Consider the following 23,436-nt stretch of genomic DNA (forward strand, 5'->3'; position numbering starts at 1 on the left):
ACCTAATTCCCCGTGTAGACAGCACTAGGTCGACAGAAGAATTCTTCCTTGCAATCCACCTGCCCAAGAGGTAGTAAACTACACTGACGGGAGAACCCTGCCTCTTGACACAGGTAGTGTCTATGCTCAAGAGACACAGCGGTGCAGCTGCAGCTCTGCAGCGTTTCAAGGGTAGACAAGCCCTCAGTCACTTCCTTCTGCACAATTAATTCTGCAATGCCACAATTAAGTACAGCATCACAATTTGCAAACAAACAATTCTGATAAAGTGTTAATTTTGTGATACCACAGTCCAATCAAGCAGGCAGAGCAGAAAAGTAAGGAGGAGTTTCAGTTTTCATAAACCTTTGTGTGACAGCAGTAAAGGAAAAGTAAATAAAATATCTGATTTATTAATGGGACTTGGGGAAACCTCACTTAATGTTACCCCACTTGTGGCAGCAGTCTTTTAAAGGTTATTATGGGTGATATTTCAGACCACTAGAAATCTGCCTTCCAAAATGTTCAAGTGGGACTCTCTAAATACTGCACACTATCATAGAAACAGAGCAGTGCATATAGATTAATTGACTAATCTTATCTCAACTTTCCAATGAAACTGGATTTTTGTATTAGCCAAGTTTCCCCCATCATAATTGTCAAACTGGCACATTCTCAGAAACACGCTTTACTTCAAAAGTAGCTCTCACCTGTCTGAATATATAGCTTGCCAAGGGCTCATCCAAGTCAGGCTGATTATCAATGAATGTGAAAAGATCTAGACCAGATCCATGCTTCTCCATCACTAATTGGAAAAAACGTCCATTTTCAAATACATCCAGCACCTATAAATAACAGGCACTTCTTATAATGCTTTTTATCCTTACAGCATTCTACAGACATTAACCTCCACGAAGGGCAGTGATAAAAGCATATTATAATCTTTAGGGAATTAAATCTCTCTAAACATACAGCTTGTCAGCATTAATTGCCCAACTTGTAAAATCATCCAGGGTAAGCGGGGCAAGAATTTAGAAAGGGAGCATCAGTTTCTGGTCTAAAGCTTTCTTGTGTCACCAGATCACTGCCACCAGAAATAAAGTCTCCTCTGAACACTGAAGTCTGAAGTATACAAAAAATTCAGAGGAAGGCTTCCTCAGTCTTGTGACAATCAGCATGAACCTCCCGAGAAGGGTAAATTTCAACAAAATAAGCTTCTCATGTCTTGTGGAGAATTAGCTATCTTCTGCACAGGGCCGCCCAGAGGGGGGGGCAAGAGGGGCAATTTGCCCCAGGCCCCGAGCCCCACGGGGCCCCCACCAGAGCTTTTCGGGGCCCCTGGAGCGGGGTCCCTCACTTGCTCCGGGGTGCCCGGCAAACTCTTGTGCGGCCGGGCGCAGGAGCTTCTGCCGCTCCCGGTCTTCGCCGGCGGGGGGTCCTTCCGCTCCGGGGCGGAAGGACCCCCCGCTGGCGAATTACCGCCAAAGACGGAGCGGGACCCGCCACCGAAGTGCAGCCCGGTCTTCGCGGTAATTCGGTGGCGGGGGGCCCTTCCCTTCCGGGACCCGCCGCCGAAGTGCCCCGAAGACCCGCGGCGGGGCCCCCCTCCGCCGAATTACCGCCGAAGACCGGGCTGCGCTTTGGCGGCGGGTCCCGCTTCGGCGGTAATTCGGCGGCGGGGGGTCCCCGCCGCGGGTCTTCGGGGCACTTCGGCGGCGGGGGGCCTTTCCGTTCCTGGACCCGCCGCCGAAGACCCCGGGCCCCCGGAATCCTCTGGGCGGCCCTGCTTCTGCATACTCCCAAAACCTAAATAGCAGGTAAAGGAGTTAGGAATTCAGTCCTGAATCCTTTACAAGATAAATCAAAACCTTCTGTTTAATGGTATTAGCTACTGTTCTCTAACTGCAGGGACAACCAAATGAAGGCTTTGATGATCGTGACAGACAACTCAGACTAATTAAAAATCCACTCTTAATTGAACATGGTCTCTTTCATGTCACTAAGTCAGCATGTCCTGGAGGGAATTCTGAACACTGACAGAATCAGAGAACCCCTGTATGGTCTGAATATAGACACCACAGAATTCAGTAAGGCAATGTTACAATGCCTCTAATTCTCCAAAGACTGTTGCAACAATCTAGCTCACATCTATATCATTGTCTCTGAGTAAAGACTGCAAGCCATGCCAAATTCTTCTGACCCGAATAGTTAGAACGCAAGATTTTTGAAGTGAGCCATGTCTAATAAGTCTGTAACAGACTTCAGATGGTTTATTGTGATGAGAGTGGGTTTGGTCACTTTGCCATAATCCTAGAATCAATTTAGTAAAGCTAAGTTAGTGTTTACATTTTTGTATACAATTATGATCATTACTAAAAAAATCAGGAAGGATACAGAGTTCCACATGTGGAAGACTTTATTCCCCATATACTGGATTTTCCTTGTGGGGGGTTAAAATGGTACTTAAAAAGAATCAACTATTAGTTATCTTTCATTGATAATTTTGATGAACTAATCTGACCAGATAAGTGTCTTGGGTGTACTTTAAAGAGTCAATACTATATATTAAGCAAGCAATTTTACAGCATTTATTGTATAGTCTACTTTGCATTAAGAAAATGTCAGTAAGAGTTATTAGCTACTAGACAACAGCCTGATGGAAGATCAGTTTGAAAGATGGAAGGAAGTGAAGAATAATTCAAACTATGACTGTACCTTAAAAGCTGTGTGCTTTGAATTATACTATACCTTAATAATACTGGGGTGCTGCAGCTTTAGCAGGATTGCGATCTCCTGAGTAACTTTCCCCAGCTCAGGATCCTCTACCCAGCAGTCTTCCAGCACCTTCTCCTTCCAAATGAACTTTACTACAACCTACACAAATAATATAATGCAAGAGGGCCCTGGATGATTAAGATGAAAATTATTTTCTCTACGAGTTCACTAAAAGGCCATTGCCAGCAGGATCTGAGCCATCATTTGCAATTTGTCCTCTCTGCTTACTGATAACTTAATTCTATGGCATTGTTAAGATCTGCAATACCACTGCTCTCAGACTTTCAGTGGGCTGAATTAGATACAAAATGGTTACCAGTCACAAAATGAGGCTGGCCACATAGAGAGATTAATATATCCTTTTCCAAGAACCTATTACATCAGTGTCAATACCTTTCTGTTACTTCTTTTGTATGTTTCTGTTTGTCTTTTTAAAGAGCTAAGAACTTCAGATTTAATTTTGTGTTTTTGATAGTCTGAGGTTGACATTTCATTACAGATAACCTTTGCTCTTGCAATAAATGGTCATATTATAAAAGAAAAAAATAACTAGAAGAGTAAATTAAGGAAATTTTTCCTCCTTAACCTCCTTATTATCTTTCTTGCATCTGGCAGTCCAGACAAAGCCAAAAGCTCCTTTGCCAATGAGATTGACAGTGTCGTATTTCTTTGCATATTCTCCCTCACATGCCCTCAATCTTTCCAGATCTTCAGCTCTTTGGGAATTTTCAAACAATGGCATTGTTCTGATCACCTGGAATAAGAAGGAAGAGACACCAAAAAACTGAAATGAGCCAGCGAGTGAGGTTTATAAAATAAAGAGATATAAAGAAATAAGATATTTAGAGGAAGATGCTTTTTCACAGTAGTTGTGAAAATGTGTTACTTTAACTCCAATGAATCATAGAATATCAGGGTTGGAAGGGACCTCAGGAGGTCTTCTAGTCCAACCCCCTGCTCAAAGCAGTACCAATCCCCAACTAAATCATCCAAAAGCTGTCATTGTCATCAGAATCACCAAAATGAACTAGAGTGATGGTTCATCTAGTTCAGCAACCTAACTCCGGCAGTCGCCAATACCACACACTTCAGTGGAAAGAGAAGAAACAGAAGAAAATGTACCTAGATAATTGTGTAAACTTTCTCCGTACACAGCAGTTATCTTCTTCAACTACCACCAAGCACAGATTATGTTACATTCTGAGCAAGAATTTAGATTATTTTTCATGTTTTAACTTGACCATTAGGATCAGAGTCACACAAGTGTTTAAACTCAGTCACAATAGTTTGTCTCACTAACCTAAAACTCAGCAGTGAATTCCACAGCTATAAACACCACATCAAGAGTGTTCATAAGAATGGCCATACTGGGTCAGACCAAAGGTCTATCTAGCACAGTATCCTGTCTTCCGACAGTGGCCAATGCCAGGTGCCCCAGAGGGAATGAACAGAACAGGTAATCATCAAGTGATCCATACCTTGTCACCCATTCCCTGCTTCTGGCAAACAGAGGATAAGGACACCATTCTTTCACTAGTTCTAAGTTTAATGCCCTTTAAGTTTCATAGACTGTCACCTTGTTCTCCTGGGAGACAACAAACAGATACTGATGAATTTTGGGATACATTTCAGCCTTCCCTACCCAGGTGTAGTGTATTAAATTGCTCCCCATAGGAATGTGCTACTTACTGACAGCTGCCAGTGCTGGTGCTCCATAAGTAGCACATTCCTACAGGGAGCAATTTAATACACTACACCCGGCACCAGCAGGAGTTCACAGCTCCGCCACCCAGAGCACTGGTGGCACAGTGACCTGAGGCTGCAGGGGAGGGGCCGGGGACTAGCCTCCCCAGCCAAGAGCTCAAGGGCCGGGAAGGACGGTCCCGCAGGCCGGATGTGGCCCATGGGCCATAGTTTGCCCACCTCTGCTCTAACCGATACACTTTAAATGGTTTAAGGCATTTATATTAGATGCACTTAGACCATTTTATGTTATCTTTGCATTAATTTAGCTTAATGCAGTAAGTTACCAAGTCTGAACAAGAGAGGTCCTCTAAAGCATTACGGTGCACCAAGAAAAAATCCAAAAATGAATGAGTAGTTAAAACTACTTTGTTTTGTCCCTCTCGTTACAGTTAAATACTTCCTGCAATACACATTACATCAAAAAAAGTCTCACTTCAGCTTCACCCTGAGAAGGGTGCAGCAAGAACTGAGAAGCATTTTCAAACACTAAGTCAGGGGTGGCCAAACTTACTGGCCCTCTGAGTGCATCTGCCAGAGCTTAGAGCTTCAACCTTGTGGGGAGCGGGGTCTCGGAGCTTCAGCCCCATGGGAGGTACCTGCTCTGGGAGCTGCAGGGAGGGGCCGCTGATGGCAAGGGGGGATGTGCCTGGGGGTTGTGACTCAAGCTGTTAGGGGAGCCGAACCTTTAAATTGCGTCCCCCGCACTCTCAGCAGGCACCAGTCATCTCTGGCAGAAGCCCCTATCCCCACCATCCCACCGCAGGACAGAAGCCTTGAACTCTCCCCCAGGTCCAGTAGGCGGAGAATGGGGGGGAAGCGGGCTCCGCAAGCCACACTTTAACTGTAAAAGAGCCGCATGTGGCTCACAATCTGCAGTTTGGCCACTCCCACACTACGTGATGGCAGAGATACTCACTTCTCCCAGGCTGAGTGTGGAGAGATCCGCTATAGACTGGGAAGAACTGGCTAGACTGGAGAGCAGAAGCTGAGTCCTTGCTGCTGCTTCTTTCTGGCTCTGAAGGAGGTCTCTCACCACCCAGACACAGAAGAGAGCTGCAGGGTCCTGCAATTCTACACGCTTCACTTCAAAAAGTATACCTTCAGAAACACAAATCCCAGCAGAAAGATATTCAGACCCATTTAAACAGTGAACATGGGTAAAGAAAAAAGTTACCAATGCAGCAAAAGCATTGAGACCAGCTTTATAACTCGCACTCCTAAGTTTAGAAGATTTGAAATGATGGCTTGAGGTGCTCTATTTTAGGGCCCCTACTCAGGAGAACTCCCATTGACTCCAGTGGGAGTTTGCCCAAGTAAGAACTAAGTGAAGCCTAACTAAGGGTTTGGCCATTAGAAGATGGCAGGCAACAGTGCAAGTGTTCTAGAGACTCTTCAAATAACCACTCACAGAAGAGCAGTGACTGCACCTTTAGAAGTGGCAGGTTAAAGAAAATAAAAATAAAAAGATTCCTTGTGTTTTGACCAACACCTGAGATTACTAAATCAGTGAATTTTAAGAGAAATTTACTCTTCATCATTTATGCTACTTACTTTGCATTTCGCTCCATTTGGACAATGAAAACAGACTGGCCCACAGATTAACCTTTTTCCTCCTGCAACTCCAAAGCCTCCTCCCATCCTCTATCCCAGAATCATTGCATTCTTTCAGAAAGGAAAAGAAGTGTGTCTAATCAAAAGCTTCAGAGGGTCAGAAATGGTCATTGGTTTAAAAACTTACTTAGTCGTGAACCATCTCTGTGATAGCAGTTCCCAGAGTAGCTGCCTTCCAGGATCTCGGAGTCAAGCAAAGGAACTGACCGAGATAATGTAGCTTCTGGTTTCACAGGGGTGGATATTACTTGCATTTTCAAGTTCTGCTGCTTGAACAGCAGAAAGTCTTCTTGGGGATTCACATCATTGTTCAGAGGGCTTCCGTTCAGATGAACCCCCATGTTCTCTGCAGCACTTTTAGGCACTGAATGAGATGTTCTGGAGGAATCCTCTTGAATATTTTCCAAATGTGTGATGAAATTCAACCACCCCTGGCCACCCTTTGGGGAAGTGCTATTCAACAGGAGCTCTTCCTGTTCAATTGTAGAGGAATTAGTCTTCTGGGCCAGGAGGCTGTCCATATCTAAGTCACAATCCACCACACCAGGCAAGTGTGTCCTTAGAAGATCTGAAGTAGTATCTGAACAATTGGCTGAAGTCAGCTCTGCGCCAGTGTTCAGGTCCAGTTCCTTAAGACCTTCGCAAATGCAATTTACCTTAGTGCCCGGTTCTTGGATTTCTTTTAAATTAATGGCAGCCCCCAAAGCAGAGGCATCACAAGCTGGTCGACTTCCTGAACAAACATCTTGGCTATTACTCCTTCCAACGGGAAGGAAGGATGAACAATCAGTCAGTTTGGAGTTTTCTATTGTCATCTGCTCAAAGCTGGAGTTCCTTGTCCCACTCATTGACTTTGTATTTGCAAACTGCTCTGTAATCACATGGGCTTGCACATCTTGTCTGCAGTAAGATGTTGCCCCAAGCCACGGTTCATCTAGTGTTGGTGTCCCAAATGAGAGACAGGTAGCATCACACAAAGATCTATTCAAATCACTGGTCTCAGTTTCTTCTAATCTGCAAGGAATAAGCATCTGAGGGTCCAGTAGTAAAGTAGCCTTTCCCTGAGGTTCAGAGGAAGATTGACACTTCATGGTTTGATATGGTAACCTAGAGCTCAGTTGGCTATCTAAATCCGCAAGGACTTGATGATGTTCTTCCTGCAGCAGGTCAGAAAAGCTACCGGTCACATCAATGTTCACCTGCTGAGTCTCAGATGGTATTGGACCATCACAGTCTCTCATTGGGACTTCAGTATCCTGACCAAAAACTGATTGTTTTGAATCAGATGGTTTGGGATTGTCTGCTGCAGAGAGGCTCTGGGGTGAGTTATTAGTTTCTGCAGTTTCCATCACCGTGATGACTCCATCATGCTGGCTCTCAGACAATGGCTGTTCATCTGTGGCTGGCAGGCCACCAGTAGCAACACAGTCCACACTATAGGGATTCAAATGTGTCATTAATGTCAGGGCCAGAAAAGAATGAGGAAGAATTCCTCAGTACACAACTTGCACTTTTGTTGTTGTTTTTTTATAAGATTCAGTAGGAAACTCTTGGTGCAGACTTCCCAGTTCATGGAAAATCCAGTCTTAATGCAAAGGAATGGCTAAAGTTAGTATATGGAACAGGCTGCTAAACATTGTTCCAATAGATTGTCTAAGAAATAGATCTAGAACAAGAGTGAATTTGCCACAATGAAATGAAAACAACCTACAGCATACGGCAGGACAGATGTTAATGAAAGATCTGTATTGGGTTCCCGGATATAGTTTTTATATACAGTTTTATCTATGATAATACAAAATGTTCTTTAGATTATTGTAAATTTACAAAGGCAGTAACAATTCTAACTCGAGTTAAACATTAAATGAGGGATAGTGCAGATATAAAAAGGTTTTAGAGTCTGTACTTAAACTATGGATGACAAATACAGTTCTGTTAATGTAGAATTATCATTCTTGTAGTGAAAAGAAAAGAGAGAAGACTGACCTAAAGAGATGCAGCAGAGACAGTTGGGCTGTTATACTAATAGAGTGCAAAGTTCTACGGGAAGACTAAGTACTAAATGAACCAAGACTTTTACATAGCATATAGTGACTCTGAGAAGGATGGAACACTGTTTAAAACATAGTTTCAGCTAACCTAGCTTCTAGAACACTTTTGCTGGATAACATAAATGGGGCCAAGCAATGTTAGAAATTGGTTTACCTAGAACTGTGTTTAAACACTTCTTTAAATCTGTTCCTGACCTAGTGCAGACAGAAGCTAGGTATCACTTCTAGCTGGGGAGAAAGTGATCCTTGCAGCGCAGAGTGGTGGTAGTGGGTAATCTAACAGGCTGAGTATGGGTAGGACTAAAGAAGCAGCAGAGATGGGCAAGATGCTTTACCTGCCCTGCAGATAGCAACTCAGCTGCAGAAAACCAAGTACAGGAGGCTAACTCTCCTGACCCCTCCTAGTTCAGTTTTACAAACAATGGAATTGTTGCTAACTGGTTTGGTTTATAGAAGCGGTGACAGTGCACATATAAGACTTACCCATTTAAATGTGTGGATGTCACTGCAGGTGATGAGAGATTAGATCGCAAACTGCTCCCACTGTTCAGCCAGGTCTCTGCACTAGTGAAAATCTCTTCTGCCTGGCTCTTTGCTAGTTTCTGCTTCTCGTGTAGCAGGAGGACTGCATCTCCAGCAAGCAAGAGGCTGGCATCTGTACCAAACAAGATGAGACAATTCTTCAGATTTAGTCTTTACTGCAGATATGTCAGCTTTCATAGCTCAAGAAGCCTGGGACTGGCCTTGTTTTGTATCTAGTACCTAATTATTTAAAGAGTTGAACTGACCCAGGTGACAAAGGGGGTGTCATAGGTTTTTTCCCCACTTTTAACTTTAGCATTCACAAGATGGGGACCTGCATGGACTCCTCTAAACTAAAATCCTAGTTTAGATCTGGTTCTTGCTGCCACCAGTCAAGTTTTAAGTGTCTGACACACTCCGTGTTCCCCCAAAACTTTCCCTGGGGAACACAGATCCCAACTTCCTTGGATCTTAACACAAAGGGAAATAATTCATTCCCCCCACCTTCTTCCCCCTCCCCTTGTCCTTGGGAGAGATTGTTTTGATTCAAGGAGTTTGAATCAAAACAAAGAGGGATTCACTTTTCCCCCTCCCCTTCCCCTGAAAATCCAAACAAGGGAAGAAATCACTCAGGTTCTAAAAGAAAAGATTTTATTAAAGAGAGGAAAAAAAAGTACACTATCTCTGTATTACCAGGATGCAAAAATACAGGGTCTAACTTATAAACCTGGAGAGGCTCTCCCCCCGCTCCTTTCTCAGAACAATCAAAGTAACAGCAAACAGAAATAAAGATATTTCTCCAGCAACCACACAATTGCAAATGCAGAAATTAATTAGAAGATTAATTCGCCTTTCTAATACTCACTATACTGGATAGTAGGAAATACTCCAGGAGAACTTGGAGACATGTCTGGCCTCTCTTAGATCCAAAGAGAGCACGGCAATTCAAACAAAGGACACAGACAAAGCCTTCCCTCCACAGAGATTTGAAATTATCCTGTCCCTTGATTGGTCCTCTGGTCAGGTGTTCATCAGGTTACTGAGCTTGTTAACCCTTTACAGGTAAAAGAGACTTTAACCCTTAACTATCTGTTTATGACAGGGGGGGGTCACAACTTAGCTTCCCAGAAAAGCACGGTAGAGTGCTAAAGCATCAAACACATAGGTGGATTAAAACAGAAGAAAGCATCAGCTCTGAAACCACTGGGTAGGTGAAGAACCTGAGCACTACTTTTGGATTTACCACTGTGTTCAAACCTGGGACAGTGAATCTGAGCTCATGCTCAGATCCCCACAAAAAGCCTATGACAAATGCAATACAAGAGAATTTACATTAGTTATTTCAAACCACTCCAAAATCAAGGATAAAAAAAAAACAAAGTTCTGTTTGCTATGGTAACCTTAATTCACCCAAATTGCACATCTAGGATAGAAAGGAGAACAAAGCTCCAAGATTTAAGGAAAGACTCAGAGAACAGAAACAGGGGTCTGTTACAGGGCAAAAAAATCCAAAGGGAATCAGAATGCAAGTGAGGATGTGAGGTAGAGAATCATAGAATAGAATATCAGGGTTGGAAGGGACCTCAGAAGGCCATCCAGTCCAACCCCCTGCTCAAGGCAGGACCAATCCCCAGCTAAATCCCCAAATAGCCCCCTCAAGGATTGAACTCACAACCCTGGGTTTAGCAGGCCAACGCTCAAACCACTGAGCTATTCCTCTAAAGTAAACAGACATTGCCAAAACTACATACAGCTAAACTAGGCTATATACAGCTACAAAATGAAGATACAAAGTGACTAAATCTAGACTAAACAAGAAAAGTTCCTCCCAGAATCTATTTGGCAAAGACTGACAGTCCACAAATTCCTTTTGGTTCCAGTCACCACATCCAAAAAGGAACCAGAGGACAAAGCTGAGAACTAGAGGGAAATGTGAAGCCAATACCCGTAAGTCCTCAAACAGCTGCCATTTGCCTTGTGCAAATGATCAACATATAATAGTTCACTCATCTCAGATCTCTAATTATTATTTAGGACCAAAATTCTCTGCAGGCATAACTCCATTGGAGTTACTCCTGTAGCAAATTTAGCCCTTAATGGCTTACCAAAGGGTATGTCTACACTACGGGACTATTCCGAATTTGCATAAACCGGTTTTGTAAAACAGATTTTATAAAATCGAGTGCGCGCGGCCACACTAAACACATTAAATCGGTAGTGTGCGTCCATGGTCCGAGGCTAGCGTCGATTTCTGGAGCGTTGCACTGTGGGTAGCTATCCCGTAGCTATCCCATAGTTCCCGCAGCCTCCCCCGCCCCTTGGCATTTCCGGGTTGAGATCCCAGTGCCTGATGGGGCAAAAATCATTGTCGCGTGTGGTTCTGGGTACAGCCTCACCCCTCCCTCCCTGAGCAGCAGACAACCGTTTCGCGCCTTTTTTTTGCTTGGTGAACTGTGCAGACGCCATAGCACAGCAAGCATGGACCCTGCTCAGCTCCATACCACAATCGTGAATGTTTTAAACACCTCGCGCACTCTCGTGCAGTCTATGGTGAACCAGGACCTTCAATCCGAGGCGAGGAGGAGGCGGATACGGCAGCGCGGCGATGACAGTGATGAGGACGTAGACACAGAATTCTCTCAAACCGCGGGCCCCTGCGCTTTGGAGATCCTGATGGTAATGGGGCAGATTCTATCCATTGAACACCGATTTTGGGCCCGGGAAACAAGCACTGACTGGTGGGACCGCATTGTGTTGCAGGTGTGGGACGATTCCCAGTGGCTGCGAAACTTTCGCATGCGTAAGGGCACTTTCATGGAACTTTGTGACTTGCTTGCCCCTGCCCTGAAACGCCATAATACCAAGATGAGAGCAGCCCTCACAGTAGAGAAGCGAGTGGCGATAGCCCTGTGGAAGCTTGCAACGCCAGACAGCTACCGGTCAGTCGGGAATCAATTTGGAGTTGGAAAATCTACTGTGGGGGCTGCTGTGATGCAAGTAGCCAAAGCAATCACTAAGCTGCTGCTACGAAAGGTTGTGACTCTGGGAAACGTGCAGGCCATAGTGGATGGCTTTGCTGCAATGGGATTCCCTAAGTGTGGTGGGGCAATAGATGGAACCCATATCCCTATCTTGGCCCCGCAGCGCCAGGGCACCCAGTACGTAAACCGGAAGGGGTACTTTTCAATGGTGCTGCAAGCACTGGTAGATCACAAGGGACGTTTCACAAACATCCACGTGGGATGGCCAGGGAGGGTTCATGATGCTCGCGTCTTCAGAAGCACTACTCTGTTTAAACGGCTGCAGCAAGGGAATTACTTCCCAGACCAGAAAATAACAGTTGGGGATGTTGAAATGCCTGTCGTTATCCTGGGGGACCCAGCCTACCCCTTGATGCCATGGCTCATGAAGCCATACACAGGCAGCCTGGACAGTGGTCAGGATCTGTTCAATTACAGGCTGAGCAAGTGCAGAATGGTGGTGGAATGTGCATTTGGCCGTTTAAAGGCGCGCTGGCGGACATTACTGACTCGCTCAGACCTCAGCCAAACCAATGTCCCCTATGTTATTACTGCTTGCTGTATTCTCCACAATCTCTGTGAGAGTAAGGGGGAGACCTTTATGGCGGGGTGGGAGGCTGAGGCAAATCACCTGGCCGCTGATTACGCGCAGCCAGACACCAGGGAGATTAGAAGAGCACACCAGGAAGCGGTGCGCATCAGAGAAGCTTTGAAAACGAGCTTCATCAATGGCCAGGGTACAGTGTGACTGCTGTGTTTGTTGATGAACACTCAACCCCCTTGATTGACTCAGTCCCTGTAAGCAACTCCCCCACCCCCTTCGAGTACAGCTTACTTATGCAAATAAAGTCACTCTCATTTAAAAAGCATGAATTCTTTATTGATTCATTATAAAAAGAGATAGAGAAGTAAGGGTGTGGTTTGGGAGGAGGATAGGAGGGATGGAGAAGGCCATTAAAAAAAATTCACAGTAACGACAGCCTTCTGGTTGGGCTATCCACGGGGGTGGAGTGGGCGGGTGCACGGAGCCTCCCCCCACGCGTTCTTACACGTCTGGGTGAGGAGGATGTGGAACATGGTGAGGGATGAGGGTTGTTATACAGGGGCTGCAGCGGCACTCTCTGATCCTGCTGCCGTTCCTGAAGCTCCACAAGACGCCGGAGCATGTCAGTTTGATCACGCAGCAGCCCCAGAGTTGCATCCCGCCACCGCTGATCTTCCTGCCGCCACCGCTGATTTTCCTGCCGGTCTTCCTGCCGCCACCTCTCATCTCGGTTGTCCCTCCTGTCCTCACGTTCATCCCTCCCGTCCTCACGTTCACTGGCCTCTTTCCTGTAATTTGAAACCACGTCCTTCCACTCATTCAGATGAGCTCTTTCATTGCGTGTAACTTCCATAATATCCGAGAACATCTCATCTCGCGTCTTCTTTTTCCTCCGCCTTATCTGTGCTAGCCTTTGGGATGGAGGAGGGATGGTTGAAAAATTTGCAGCTGCATGAGGGAGATAAATATTTAGAAAGATACATTTTACAGAACAATGGTTATACTCTTTCACAGTGAAAAGCAGTATTCACCTAGCACATGTGATTTCCCTACAAGGTCGCATTTTTCATCTTAATAGTGAGTGCCTGCAGCTCTGGAGTTACAGATCTCTCAGACACAGGTCCAGGCATCAGAATTCAGCTTGCATGCGGCCATGGTAAGCCACTGTCTTTCGGCTTCTGCAGTGATTTACCCCTCCCCCCAACGCATGGCTAATACCACGCTAGCTCCCTGCTAATCAACACCCTTCCCACCCCCCACCCCCTGCGTGTCTGGTACCTTGGGGAAGATCGCCGGTGACCAAACACAGAAAAGATCATCGGCATTTCACTCCTCCCCTCCCCCCGCTTCGCTACGTGCAGGCAAGTTTTTTTTTTAAGCTGATGCATTCCACGAGCCCAGTAGAAAAATGGCCACCCCCCTTACTTAAATTCCTGATTTTTAAACAGGTTATCCTGAACGATATCACTTTGCTGAGGATAACAGAACAAGATAAAGAACGGATGCTTCTTGAATGCCAGCAGTCACCGGGACCATACGCTGCTATGCTTTGCCACGCAATGATACCTGATTACTTGCTACATGCATGGCGTGGTAAAGTGTCCTACCACGGTGGGCGGAACAAGGCTGCCTTGCCCAGAAACCTTCTGCAAAGGCTTCTGGAGTACCTACAGGAGCGCTTCATCGAGATGTCCCTGGAGGATTTCCTCAATCCCCGGACATGTTAACAAACTTTTCTAAGTAACTATACTGTCTGCGAATGCATCCCAAGTCCTCAGGGCAAATCAATTATTAAAAAAGGCTTGGTTAAAAAAACAATGTTTGCTATTTGCAAAGGTACACTCACCAGAGCTCCCTTCCATGGCGTCATTGTCTGGGATAGTGGCTTGTGAGGGCTGGGAGGACGGTAATTCCGTTTGTGAGGGCTGGGAGGATGGTAATTCCGCTTGTGAGGGCTGGGAGGACGGTAATTCCGTCAGGGTGATAAAAAGCTCCTGGCTGCTGGGGCTCACGGAGTGCTGTGTGCTCTCTGCTAGGTCTTCCTCCTCTTCTTCATCTTCATCTTCCCCGTCTGCATAATCCTCAGCCATGGCAGAGATTACAACCCCCACCTCGGAATCCACGATCAGGGGTGGGGTACTTGTGGCGCAGCCCCCTAAAATTGCATGCAGCTCAGCATAGAAGCGGCATGTTTTTCGACCTGCCCCGGACCTTCCGTTTGCTTCTTTGGTTTTCTGGTAGCCTTGTCTGAGCTCCTTAACTTTCACTCTGCACTGCACTGAGTCCCGGCTGTGGCCTTTATCCGTCATAGCCTTAGAAATTCTTTCAAATACTTTTTCATTTCGTCTTTTGGAACGCAGTTCTGTTAGCACTGAATCCTCTCCCCAGATAGCGATCAGATCCAGTACCTCCCGTGCAGTCCATGCTGGGGCTCTTTTACGATTCTCAGGAGACTGCATTGTTAACTGTGCTGATGAGCTGTGCGTGGTCACCTGTGCTGATGAGATGAGATCTCCACGCTGGGGAAGCAGGAAATGAATTTCAAAAGTTCGCGGGGCTTTTCCTGTCTACCTGGCCAGTGCATCCGAGTTCAGAATGCTGTCCAGAGCGGTCACTGGTGCACTGTGGAATAGCTCCCGGAGGCCAATGCCGTCGATCAGCGTCCACACTAACCCTAATCCGATATTTTAATACCGATACTAGCGTTACTCCTCTCGTTAGGGAGGAGTACAGAAACCGGTTTAAAGAGCCATTAAAATCGATATATGGTGCCTCCTAGTGTGGACGGTTGTGGCGTTAAATCGGTTTTGCGCTCCTAAAACCGGTTTAAACGCCTAGTGTAGACCAGGCTAAAGGGTGTAGTACCAAAATACTCCAACACACACACAAACTATAATTTGAACCTCTACAGTTTGCAGAAAGGGAGAAATCAGAGTCCTTTGTCTTGGATTATAACATGAATCAATCTGGAATTTACTGTAGAAAAGCCAGCCTTCTGAAACACTTTAAGACTTTGTTTTGTTAAATTTCTAAGTTACTTCTCACCTGCACAATACACACACAAGGTCATGTTTGTCCACAAAGGTTGTATTATGCTCAGACGCTCCTTAAAATATCTTCATAAGAACATAAGAACGGCCGTACCGGGTCAGACCAAAGATCCATCTAGCCCAGTATCTGTCTACCGACAGTGGCCAATGCCAGGTGCCCCAGAGGGAGTGAACCTAACAAGCAACGATCAAGTGATCTCTCTCCTGCCATCCATCTCCATCCTTTGACGAACAGAGGCTAGGGACACCATTCTTTACCCATCCTGGCTAATAGCCATTTATGGACTTAACCACCATGAATTTATCCAGTTCTCTTTTAAACACTGTTATAGTCCTAGCCTTCACAACTTCATCAGGTAAGGAGTTCCACAAGTTGACTGTGCGCTGCGTGAAGAAGAACTTCCTTTTATTTGTTTTAAACCTGCTGCCTATTAATTTCATTTGGTGACCCCTAGTTCTTGTATTATGGGAATAAGTAAATAACTTTTCCTTATCCACTTTCTCCACATCACTCATGATTTTATATACCTCTATCATATCCCCCCTTAGTCTTCTCTTTTCCAAGCTGAAGAGTCCTAGCCTCTTTAATCTTTCCTCATATGGGACCCTCTCCAAACCCCTAATCATTTTAGTTGCCCTTTTCTGAACCTCTTCTAGTGGTAGAAATTCTTTTTTGAGGTGAGGAGACCACATCTGTACACAGTATTCAAGATGTGGGCATACCATGGATTTATATAAGGGCAATAATATGTTCTCAGTCTTATTCTCTATCCCCTTTTTAATGATTCCTAACATCCTGTTTGCTTTTTTGACCGCCTCTGCACACTGCGTGGACATCTTCAGAGAACTATCCACGATGACTCCAAGATCTTTTTCCTGACTCGTTGTAGCTAAATTAGCCCCCATCATATTGTATTCATCTATCTTTGCATTGAGACCAGCATGGAAAATACCCATGCAGAAGGAGAATACTTTTAAAAGTCTGAGATTATGGAGACAGCAGTTATAATGGAAACTTCTACATTACTTTATCCAGAATCTTCACAGAAGCAAATGCTATCCAGAGCAGGATTTGGAAGTAATTCTATGAGTCAAGTCCACTGCACTAATAAAAGCTTGCATTGGAGGTCATGGGTTTGCTTTCAAAAGGAAAGCGCTAAGTTATTTCATTAACAGTTGACAATAGCACTTTTGAAAAGCCACTGATCCTCATCAATATATACATAATTGGTGACAGAGAGCAGTTGCTACAGAGGGAAAGGGAAAAGAACAGAATGAAAGGAAAAGAATAGAGACAAAACACAGAGTGGGTGGGAAGGCATACTGCTGAAATGTGATCAGAGTAAGCAGCCGGAAGTACTTTTAAATATAAGGAATCTTATAGAATGGTTGTGTGTATCAGTGACAGCTAGAAGTTTGCTGAACACAGTAACTAAAACCATTCCCCTCTCCTTTTCTTCTTCAAAAAGAAGCATGCAAAATAAAGCCACACACCTTAAGAATTTGCTGTAAAAAAAAAATGTGATTAGCAAGAATGCCTTAGATTACAGTAATTGCACATTTGTTAGATAAAAGTATTTCAGCCTATTAAAAGTGAATTTCCAGGAGAATTTTTAAAAATACTCTCCAGTGTTTCCAGCTAAGAGTGATCACAGTGGTAGCTGTCATTGCATAGCTATTTCTCAGAAGGAGCTCATTTTGGAAGATGTAGACTATGACTTGGGATATACAGCTGATTTCAATGCATGAAAAAGCAAGGAATTTAGCAAGACACTGTAACACCAAGTCTAATATTTTAACAGCTCCATTAAATAGTAAAATTAACTAACCAAAACACCAACAAGAGCTCTTTTGTTAAACTAGAAGTTTAACTACAATGACAAAAGGACTGAACATACCTTACAGCAACTTGATACATTTCTTGTTTCCCCCACCCCAGGTATTCAGCTCACAGATGCATTCTCCAACCATGCAACTCTACTTGATTGAGAATTCTTCTGTCATATTTAAAATACTTTTACTGTTCTTTTGTAGTAGACTTATGCTGGAGGATGTTGCTAGCTGACAACAAGTGTGTATTTGATCCATAGACAATCACATACTGCTGAAGGGCATGCCAGCTGCCCTTTATTCTGACTGAATGGAAGAAGCAATTAAACTCATTTATGGAGTAAGGTAGCTGAAACAATAGAAGCCACCATCCAAAGCACAGGCCACATGGAAGGCCTGAACACAAACTAACTCGGGGAGAAGGAGAAGAATACCCCTGGGAACAGATTTCAAATGAAGGGGCTGGAGCATTGTTCCGAATGCCACTGTGTGTCAGAGCAAGAAAAGCCATGAGAAAGCCAGAGAAGCAGTGATAGCAAAGAAGCCTAGAAAGAAAGAACTTCTTGTAGACAAGGGCCCTGATTGGAAAGGTACACTTGGAAACTGTGAGCAAGAAAGAAACTGTCTCCTTTTTGTTCCTACTGTGTTAAAGGGAACAGGAATGTGTGTCTATTCTTTGTAAATAGACAGGATTGCACCAAATAATATACCTGACTCATCAGCACTTTCTCCTCTTAACAGAAACAAACCAGCAAAGCTCCAAATATTGGCTAACTAATATTAAGGTTCTCCTTTAAAACACTAATACAGTAGACTTCTGCATACCGACACCTCTGTCAAGCCAGTTACATTTCAAACATTTTAAAGTGCTTTGAGAAAAAAGGATGCTATACATGCAAAGTATTATTTATTCTTGGTATAATTATTTCTGAACTGGCATGTTCTTTGTTTTTTTGCCATTAGAAATGCAGAGGGAAGAAGAAGTAAAATCAAGTTTCCATCCATGCAATGTAACTGATTATTTAAAATGTGGTTTCAGCTATACAGAAATCCAATGATTTCATAGCACACATAACCATTTTCAGTGACATGCTTCTCCCCTTTCAGGTCATTTTACCTTCACTATTATCTGCTATACAACAGTCTCCCCGCTGGGCTCTTTTAATATCTCCAGAGGCTCGTCCATTTTCTGTCTCCATGCAATTATCGAGAGGGGGAAATGGCAAGGAGGATTCATCAGTTCTATCCATGTGGTTACAGAAACCAGGAATCAGGAAGGTGATGTTCTAAAATACAGAGTGCAACAGTATGAACCAGACTGACTCCTTACTGGTTGGTGACAGATGCCAATAACCTGTGCTGGTGGAGAAAGCAATCCAATCTGAAACTTGTGGAAAGTCAGACAAACATGATCCACAACAGTGATGGAAGAAAAGAGATTGCATAGTCTTCTCCCGCATACTTAAAATTTGTTCTAATCCTTTGGCAATCCTTTGTTCAGAAGTTAACTTCTGCACCAATGACCACCCCACACTTATTTGTTGAAAACAGCAGTTCTAACTGAGCAAGTGGAATAGATTCTTTTGCTGGCAGACTTGAGATCATTAAGACACACCAATCATTTTTGGGAGGAGGAGGGGGGAGAATTCAGTCCTCACCTTTCCCAGCAGCTCCTTTTTCTCATAGCCAAATAGCATTAAAGCAAAGCTGTTGTTGATGCCACAGATGGTCCCATCTCGTTGGAGTGTGATAAGCCCACTGATGGCAGTGAAAACCCAGACAGTGGCAGAGTAAGAATAGTCTGTGGAAGATCCTGTCTTGCACTCCTGTAGGAGTCCATCCTCAACCACTGGGACTTGGTCCTCATCAGGAAGGCTAGCCCTCAGCTTTAAACTGAGAGGAAATGTTGTGCCCTCCCTGGCTCGACCTACTGATCTCTGGATCTTGAGATTCTAAAAAGAGAAACACTGTTTACATTACAGCATGCACATCAAGTTATGTACAGGAAAGCTTTCCAGTTGGTGGGGGCGTAGAGGGAAGAATGTGTTATTTCATTAGGAGAGATTCTGCATTGAAAGCCCTAGCTCATTACCTAGCTAGGAAACACCTGAACTGCAACCAACAACTCCATAGCCGTTATCAGGAGACTTAGGTCTCAGGTGCTAATTCTGCCACCAGAGGCTCTATTTGTTACCCAACTAGAGAAAGCCAACGCATATGAAATATGAAGACTGTGCAGTATTTATATCACAAGTGATAAGAGCAAGGAACAGCTTAGTTGATAGACCACACTGTACCTTCGGAATTTTCCTGCCAGGAGGAGGGATCTGCAGCGAAGGAATCAGGTCTGTTATGTAGTGCCCAACTACTTCTTCCAATGATGTGTAACCATGGAGATGTGCAAAAAGAAGGTCACACGATGTAATCTCTCCCTTAAAAAGAGTTCACATGACCCTCATAACTGTAATGTTTTAACCACAGGCCACATCATTCCCAAACAGCAGTTTATGCTAATATCAAACAATATGGCTGGAAGTGCCCATGAAGAGAGACAATACCAATAACAACCACTGATTCAGTAACCAGATGCGGCATAATACAGTGCCACTCTGACACTATTTTTATGCACAGAAACCACATGTAGCTAAAATCCACGTGAGGCAAGTGGAAAAACAGAATCTGAGATTTCCCCCAACAAAAAGTGCTTGTACACAAAGATTTACAATCATGTCTGCTAATTCACTTGCAGTATTTCATCTATTCCACTGCAAAGTGTCCTTTGAGGAGAGACCACTCAGCTAATCTTGTTAGAAAGTGCACGTCAAGACTGAGATGAACTGGCACAGCTGCGTGGGAGAAACTTGCAGAGTCTGCCCACACTACACCTGGCTCCAGCCAGTACTACATACATCTTTCATAGTCATGAGTACTAAATTGTCTGTTAAGGCTTTTAAGACCCCCTCACTTGCACAAAATCTCTTATATCAAATTGCTCTGACATTCTGTGACTAATAGAACCGAACACTCACATCACTTCTGAAGGAAACAGAGGCAGAGAGCCTTTCCACTGGTTCCAGCACAACCACACAGCATCGGCTGTCCTTGCTTCTCATTCTCCTCATCCAGACTGAGACAGGGATCTTCTCATTGCTATGTCCTATAAAATCCACCTGTTAACAGAAATCAGCATTAAATACAGTATACCAACATGTCTCTTTTTACCTACCAACAGCTTCAGGGCAATGAGAGCTGAATAAGATATGCAAGATAAAGGATCAAACAGGGCAAAGTGAAAAAGTCTTCCTTAATAGTGCCAATTCCTCTTGCATGCTCCAAAACATTCAGTTAAATGGGAACCTCCATTTGTACTATAGGGGGTTTGACAAACAGTTTGAGCAGGACTATAGGATTGCAAAGCAAAGCTGAGCTGTCATATCTGAGATGAACTACAAGTGAGACAAAGTGGTAATCTTGGGGCAATCCCACTATACTTATAAGGCACTAACACATGAAGGAACAGTTAAATCAGTGGTTCTCAATCTTTTGTACTGGTGACCCCTTTCACATAGCAAGCCTCTCAATGTGACCCCCCCTTATAAATTAGTAACACTTTTAACACCATTATAAATGCTGGATGCAAAGTGGGGTTTAGGTTAGAGGCTGACAGCTTGCGACCCCCCATATAATAACCTCACAACCCCCTGAGGGGTCCCGACCCCCAGTTTGAGAACCCCTGAGTTAAATCAAGCATCCTCTTTTTGTGTAAACTAAAAACAGAAGAAAGCAGTTGGCACCACACAATGAGGCACTCTCTGGCCAATGTTACTCTACCCTTCTTGGGGGCATCTTTGAGTCTGTTCTAAGTTACAACAGAAGCCTGGACCAGTGAAGGATTACAGGAGACAAAAGCAACTCCTTCGTGTGCACTGTTCCTACACTGCACTTGATGCTCTTTGGCTGCAGCCAAAGATCTGACCTAATGCCTTTATGTCCTGAACTATTTCTTATCTTCCCTTTCAATGTATAATAGACATGCAAATAGACACTAAAAACGAGACCACAGCACATTCAGTGCATGCATAATATCAATATGCAAGCTGCATATTTATACATTTATATCTCCAATATTGCGGCTTTGCTGAAATGCTGTTACAAATAAAGTTGTTTAAGTTACTCAGCCATTGAAAGAGCATGCAACATTAAAACTTCTTTGTGCTTGGATAACAGCTTTGTTTTTAAACCTCATACCTGACATGCACAATCAACATGGAGTCCTCAGTAAGATCCAGTGCTTTTGCTTTGTTAGAAGAAATATGGCTTTAATATAAAGGGCCAAAGATTTGCAAATAGCTCACTGGTCACACATACTATGTTGTTCTCTTCAACCTCAGAAAAATGATCAAGGTGTTTCCCAACTTTTGCATGCATTTTAAAAAATGATACTCTAACACCATACATTCAAAGATGCATTCCTTATGGGAATCTCAGTAAGTTACAATAACCAAAACAGCAGCTGGATCCTTGCAAGAAGAGTTATCGGTGGCGTTACTGTGGAAATAAACCAGCAGACTCAACTTCAATGGTAGCTTTATTAATTTCAGCTGTAAAAATGCCAGTTTCATTTCTCCTTGGAATAGATTCCTCTCAAATAAGAGGATTATTTCATATGAGGTTTACTCACTTTTTCCCCCTGCCCTGTTCATATCAGGGCTTACTAATTTTGTGATAGAAAGGGTTAATGCATTTATACTACATCACAAGAAGTCTCTAAAATACATTTAATAGCACAAATTTTGAGTTGAACAGCTGCCAGAAATGCTAATTTTTGTTCTGGGGCCTCAGACAACCAAACCTTCACTTTTCTCCCCAAACTTGTCTGAGGACTGAGAAAGCTGTAGTTGTGAAGTGCTGTAAATCTCTTTTAAAAGAGAAGACCCGCTGAGAGGATATGAGCTCGTTTTCCCCCCAGAATATTTGCACACGCATTAACTGTGGACAATAGCAGCAAAAAAAGGCTTTTTTTTTTTTTTTTTTTAAAAGACATTTCTCTCAGACAGTTCCACATACTTTATGGCTTATTATATTCCCTTGAAGGGAAGATATCAATTGTTCTTTCATGTTCAGTTAAGTGTTTTGCCATATATATCCTCAGATATTTCATGGCATTTGACTGCTTTGATAACTATTATAATTCATGGAATGCAATTTAAGAGTTTAATTTTTTTTAAAATTACGTTGAGGCAGCCCTTGGGAATCTTGCATTAGTATTAAACTGCTCTATGTTGAGCCATTAACATTGGTTCTCTCTCTAGTGTCCATTATGAATTCATTTGAGCAAAAGTCATCCTGACTATACAAGTTGACACAAGGAAGAATCTTATGTGTGCCTCCCAAATGGACTTCATAAGCCAGAATTAAAAAGGCAAAACATGTTTATAAGCTTCTTTTCAAAAAGAAATGCCTCCACTGTCAAACAGTGACAAAAGGTTACCTCTAACCCAGGGACATGTACTGGAGGACACTGAAGAGTTAAATTGAAATAATCACACAAGGGTACTTCTGTAAGGGATTATTTGCTTGAACATCTCACACACCACTGTTCCAGAAACCACAGCTGCATATCCATCAGCCTCCACATGGTCCTCCCCTAGGGCCTCCACTATACCCTGAGTAGATTTTGATATCAACTGGGATAGCTTCTGGCCAATCAGCTCATGACTACTGTACCCAAGGAGCTTGCAGGCTTTGTCATTGGCAACGAGAATCTAGAAGAGACGAAAAAGAATGCAGTAAGAATTTTATTTCTAGTTCTCCTACCGGGTGGCTGGTCTAATATTTCATTATGTCATATCTTCTCTCAATGAAAGTTGGAAATGATAGGTCTTACTTTTATTCTGAAACCTGTTATGTATTTCACTTCATACTTAGTAGTACACCTCTACCTCGATATAATGCTGTCCTCGGCAGCCAAAAAAATCTTATAACGCAGTTTCACCTATAACGCGGTATCGAACTTGCTTTGATCCGCCAGAGTGCACAGCCCCACCCCACCAGAGCACTGCATAACCATGTTATATCCAAATTCGTTATATCAGGTCGCATTATATCGGGGTAGAGTGTATTCCTATGTCTGTTTCAATTTTATGATAATCTGCTGCTGCACACTTTGTCTACACTGCCAGTTGAATGACAAAACTTTTGTCATTCACAGGTGCTTAAAAAAGCTCCCCGAAAGACAAAAGTTTTGCCATGGCAAGTGGCAGTGTAAATGGCTCGTTGTCAGCAGGAGCACTCTCCTGTTGACAACG

At 43.7% G+C, this 23,436-nt stretch overlaps 1 protein-coding gene across 5 annotated transcripts in view; it reads right to left on the bottom strand.

Annotated features, from left to right (window-relative positions):
* Window positions 1–23,436, bottom strand: part of PASK (PAS domain containing serine/threonine kinase) — a 48,721-nt gene that overhangs the window by 18,335 nt on the left and 6,950 nt on the right. For 4 of the 5 annotated variants that reach the window (XM_045031450.1, XM_045031449.1, XM_045031451.1 and 1 more), the window contains 11 exons: window positions 22,723–22,893; window positions 20,158–20,298; window positions 19,426–19,560; window positions 18,787–19,080; window positions 18,246–18,414; window positions 8,646–8,817; window positions 6,239–7,545; window positions 5,417–5,598; window positions 3,341–3,508; window positions 2,728–2,853; window positions 690–824 (listed from right to left, as the gene is read on the bottom strand). In XM_045031450.1, the coding sequence (XP_044887385.1) occupies window positions 690–824; window positions 2,728–2,853; window positions 3,341–3,508; window positions 5,417–5,598; window positions 6,239–7,545; window positions 8,646–8,817; window positions 18,246–18,414; window positions 18,787–19,080; window positions 19,426–19,560; window positions 20,158–20,298; window positions 22,723–22,893 (3,000 nt within the window). The remainder of the gene's footprint in view (window positions 1–689; window positions 825–2,727; window positions 2,854–3,340; window positions 3,509–5,416; window positions 5,599–6,238; window positions 7,546–8,645; window positions 8,818–18,245; window positions 18,415–18,786; window positions 19,081–19,425; window positions 19,561–20,157; window positions 20,299–22,722; window positions 22,894–23,436) is intronic. The other variant, XM_045031452.1, reaches the window with a different exon arrangement.

The sequence above is a fragment of the Mauremys mutica genome, chromosome 9 (assembly GCF_020497125.1).
Source record: "Mauremys mutica isolate MM-2020 ecotype Southern chromosome 9, ASM2049712v1, whole genome shotgun sequence".
NCBI classification, from domain to species: Eukaryota; Metazoa; Chordata; order Testudines; family Geoemydidae; genus Mauremys; species Mauremys mutica.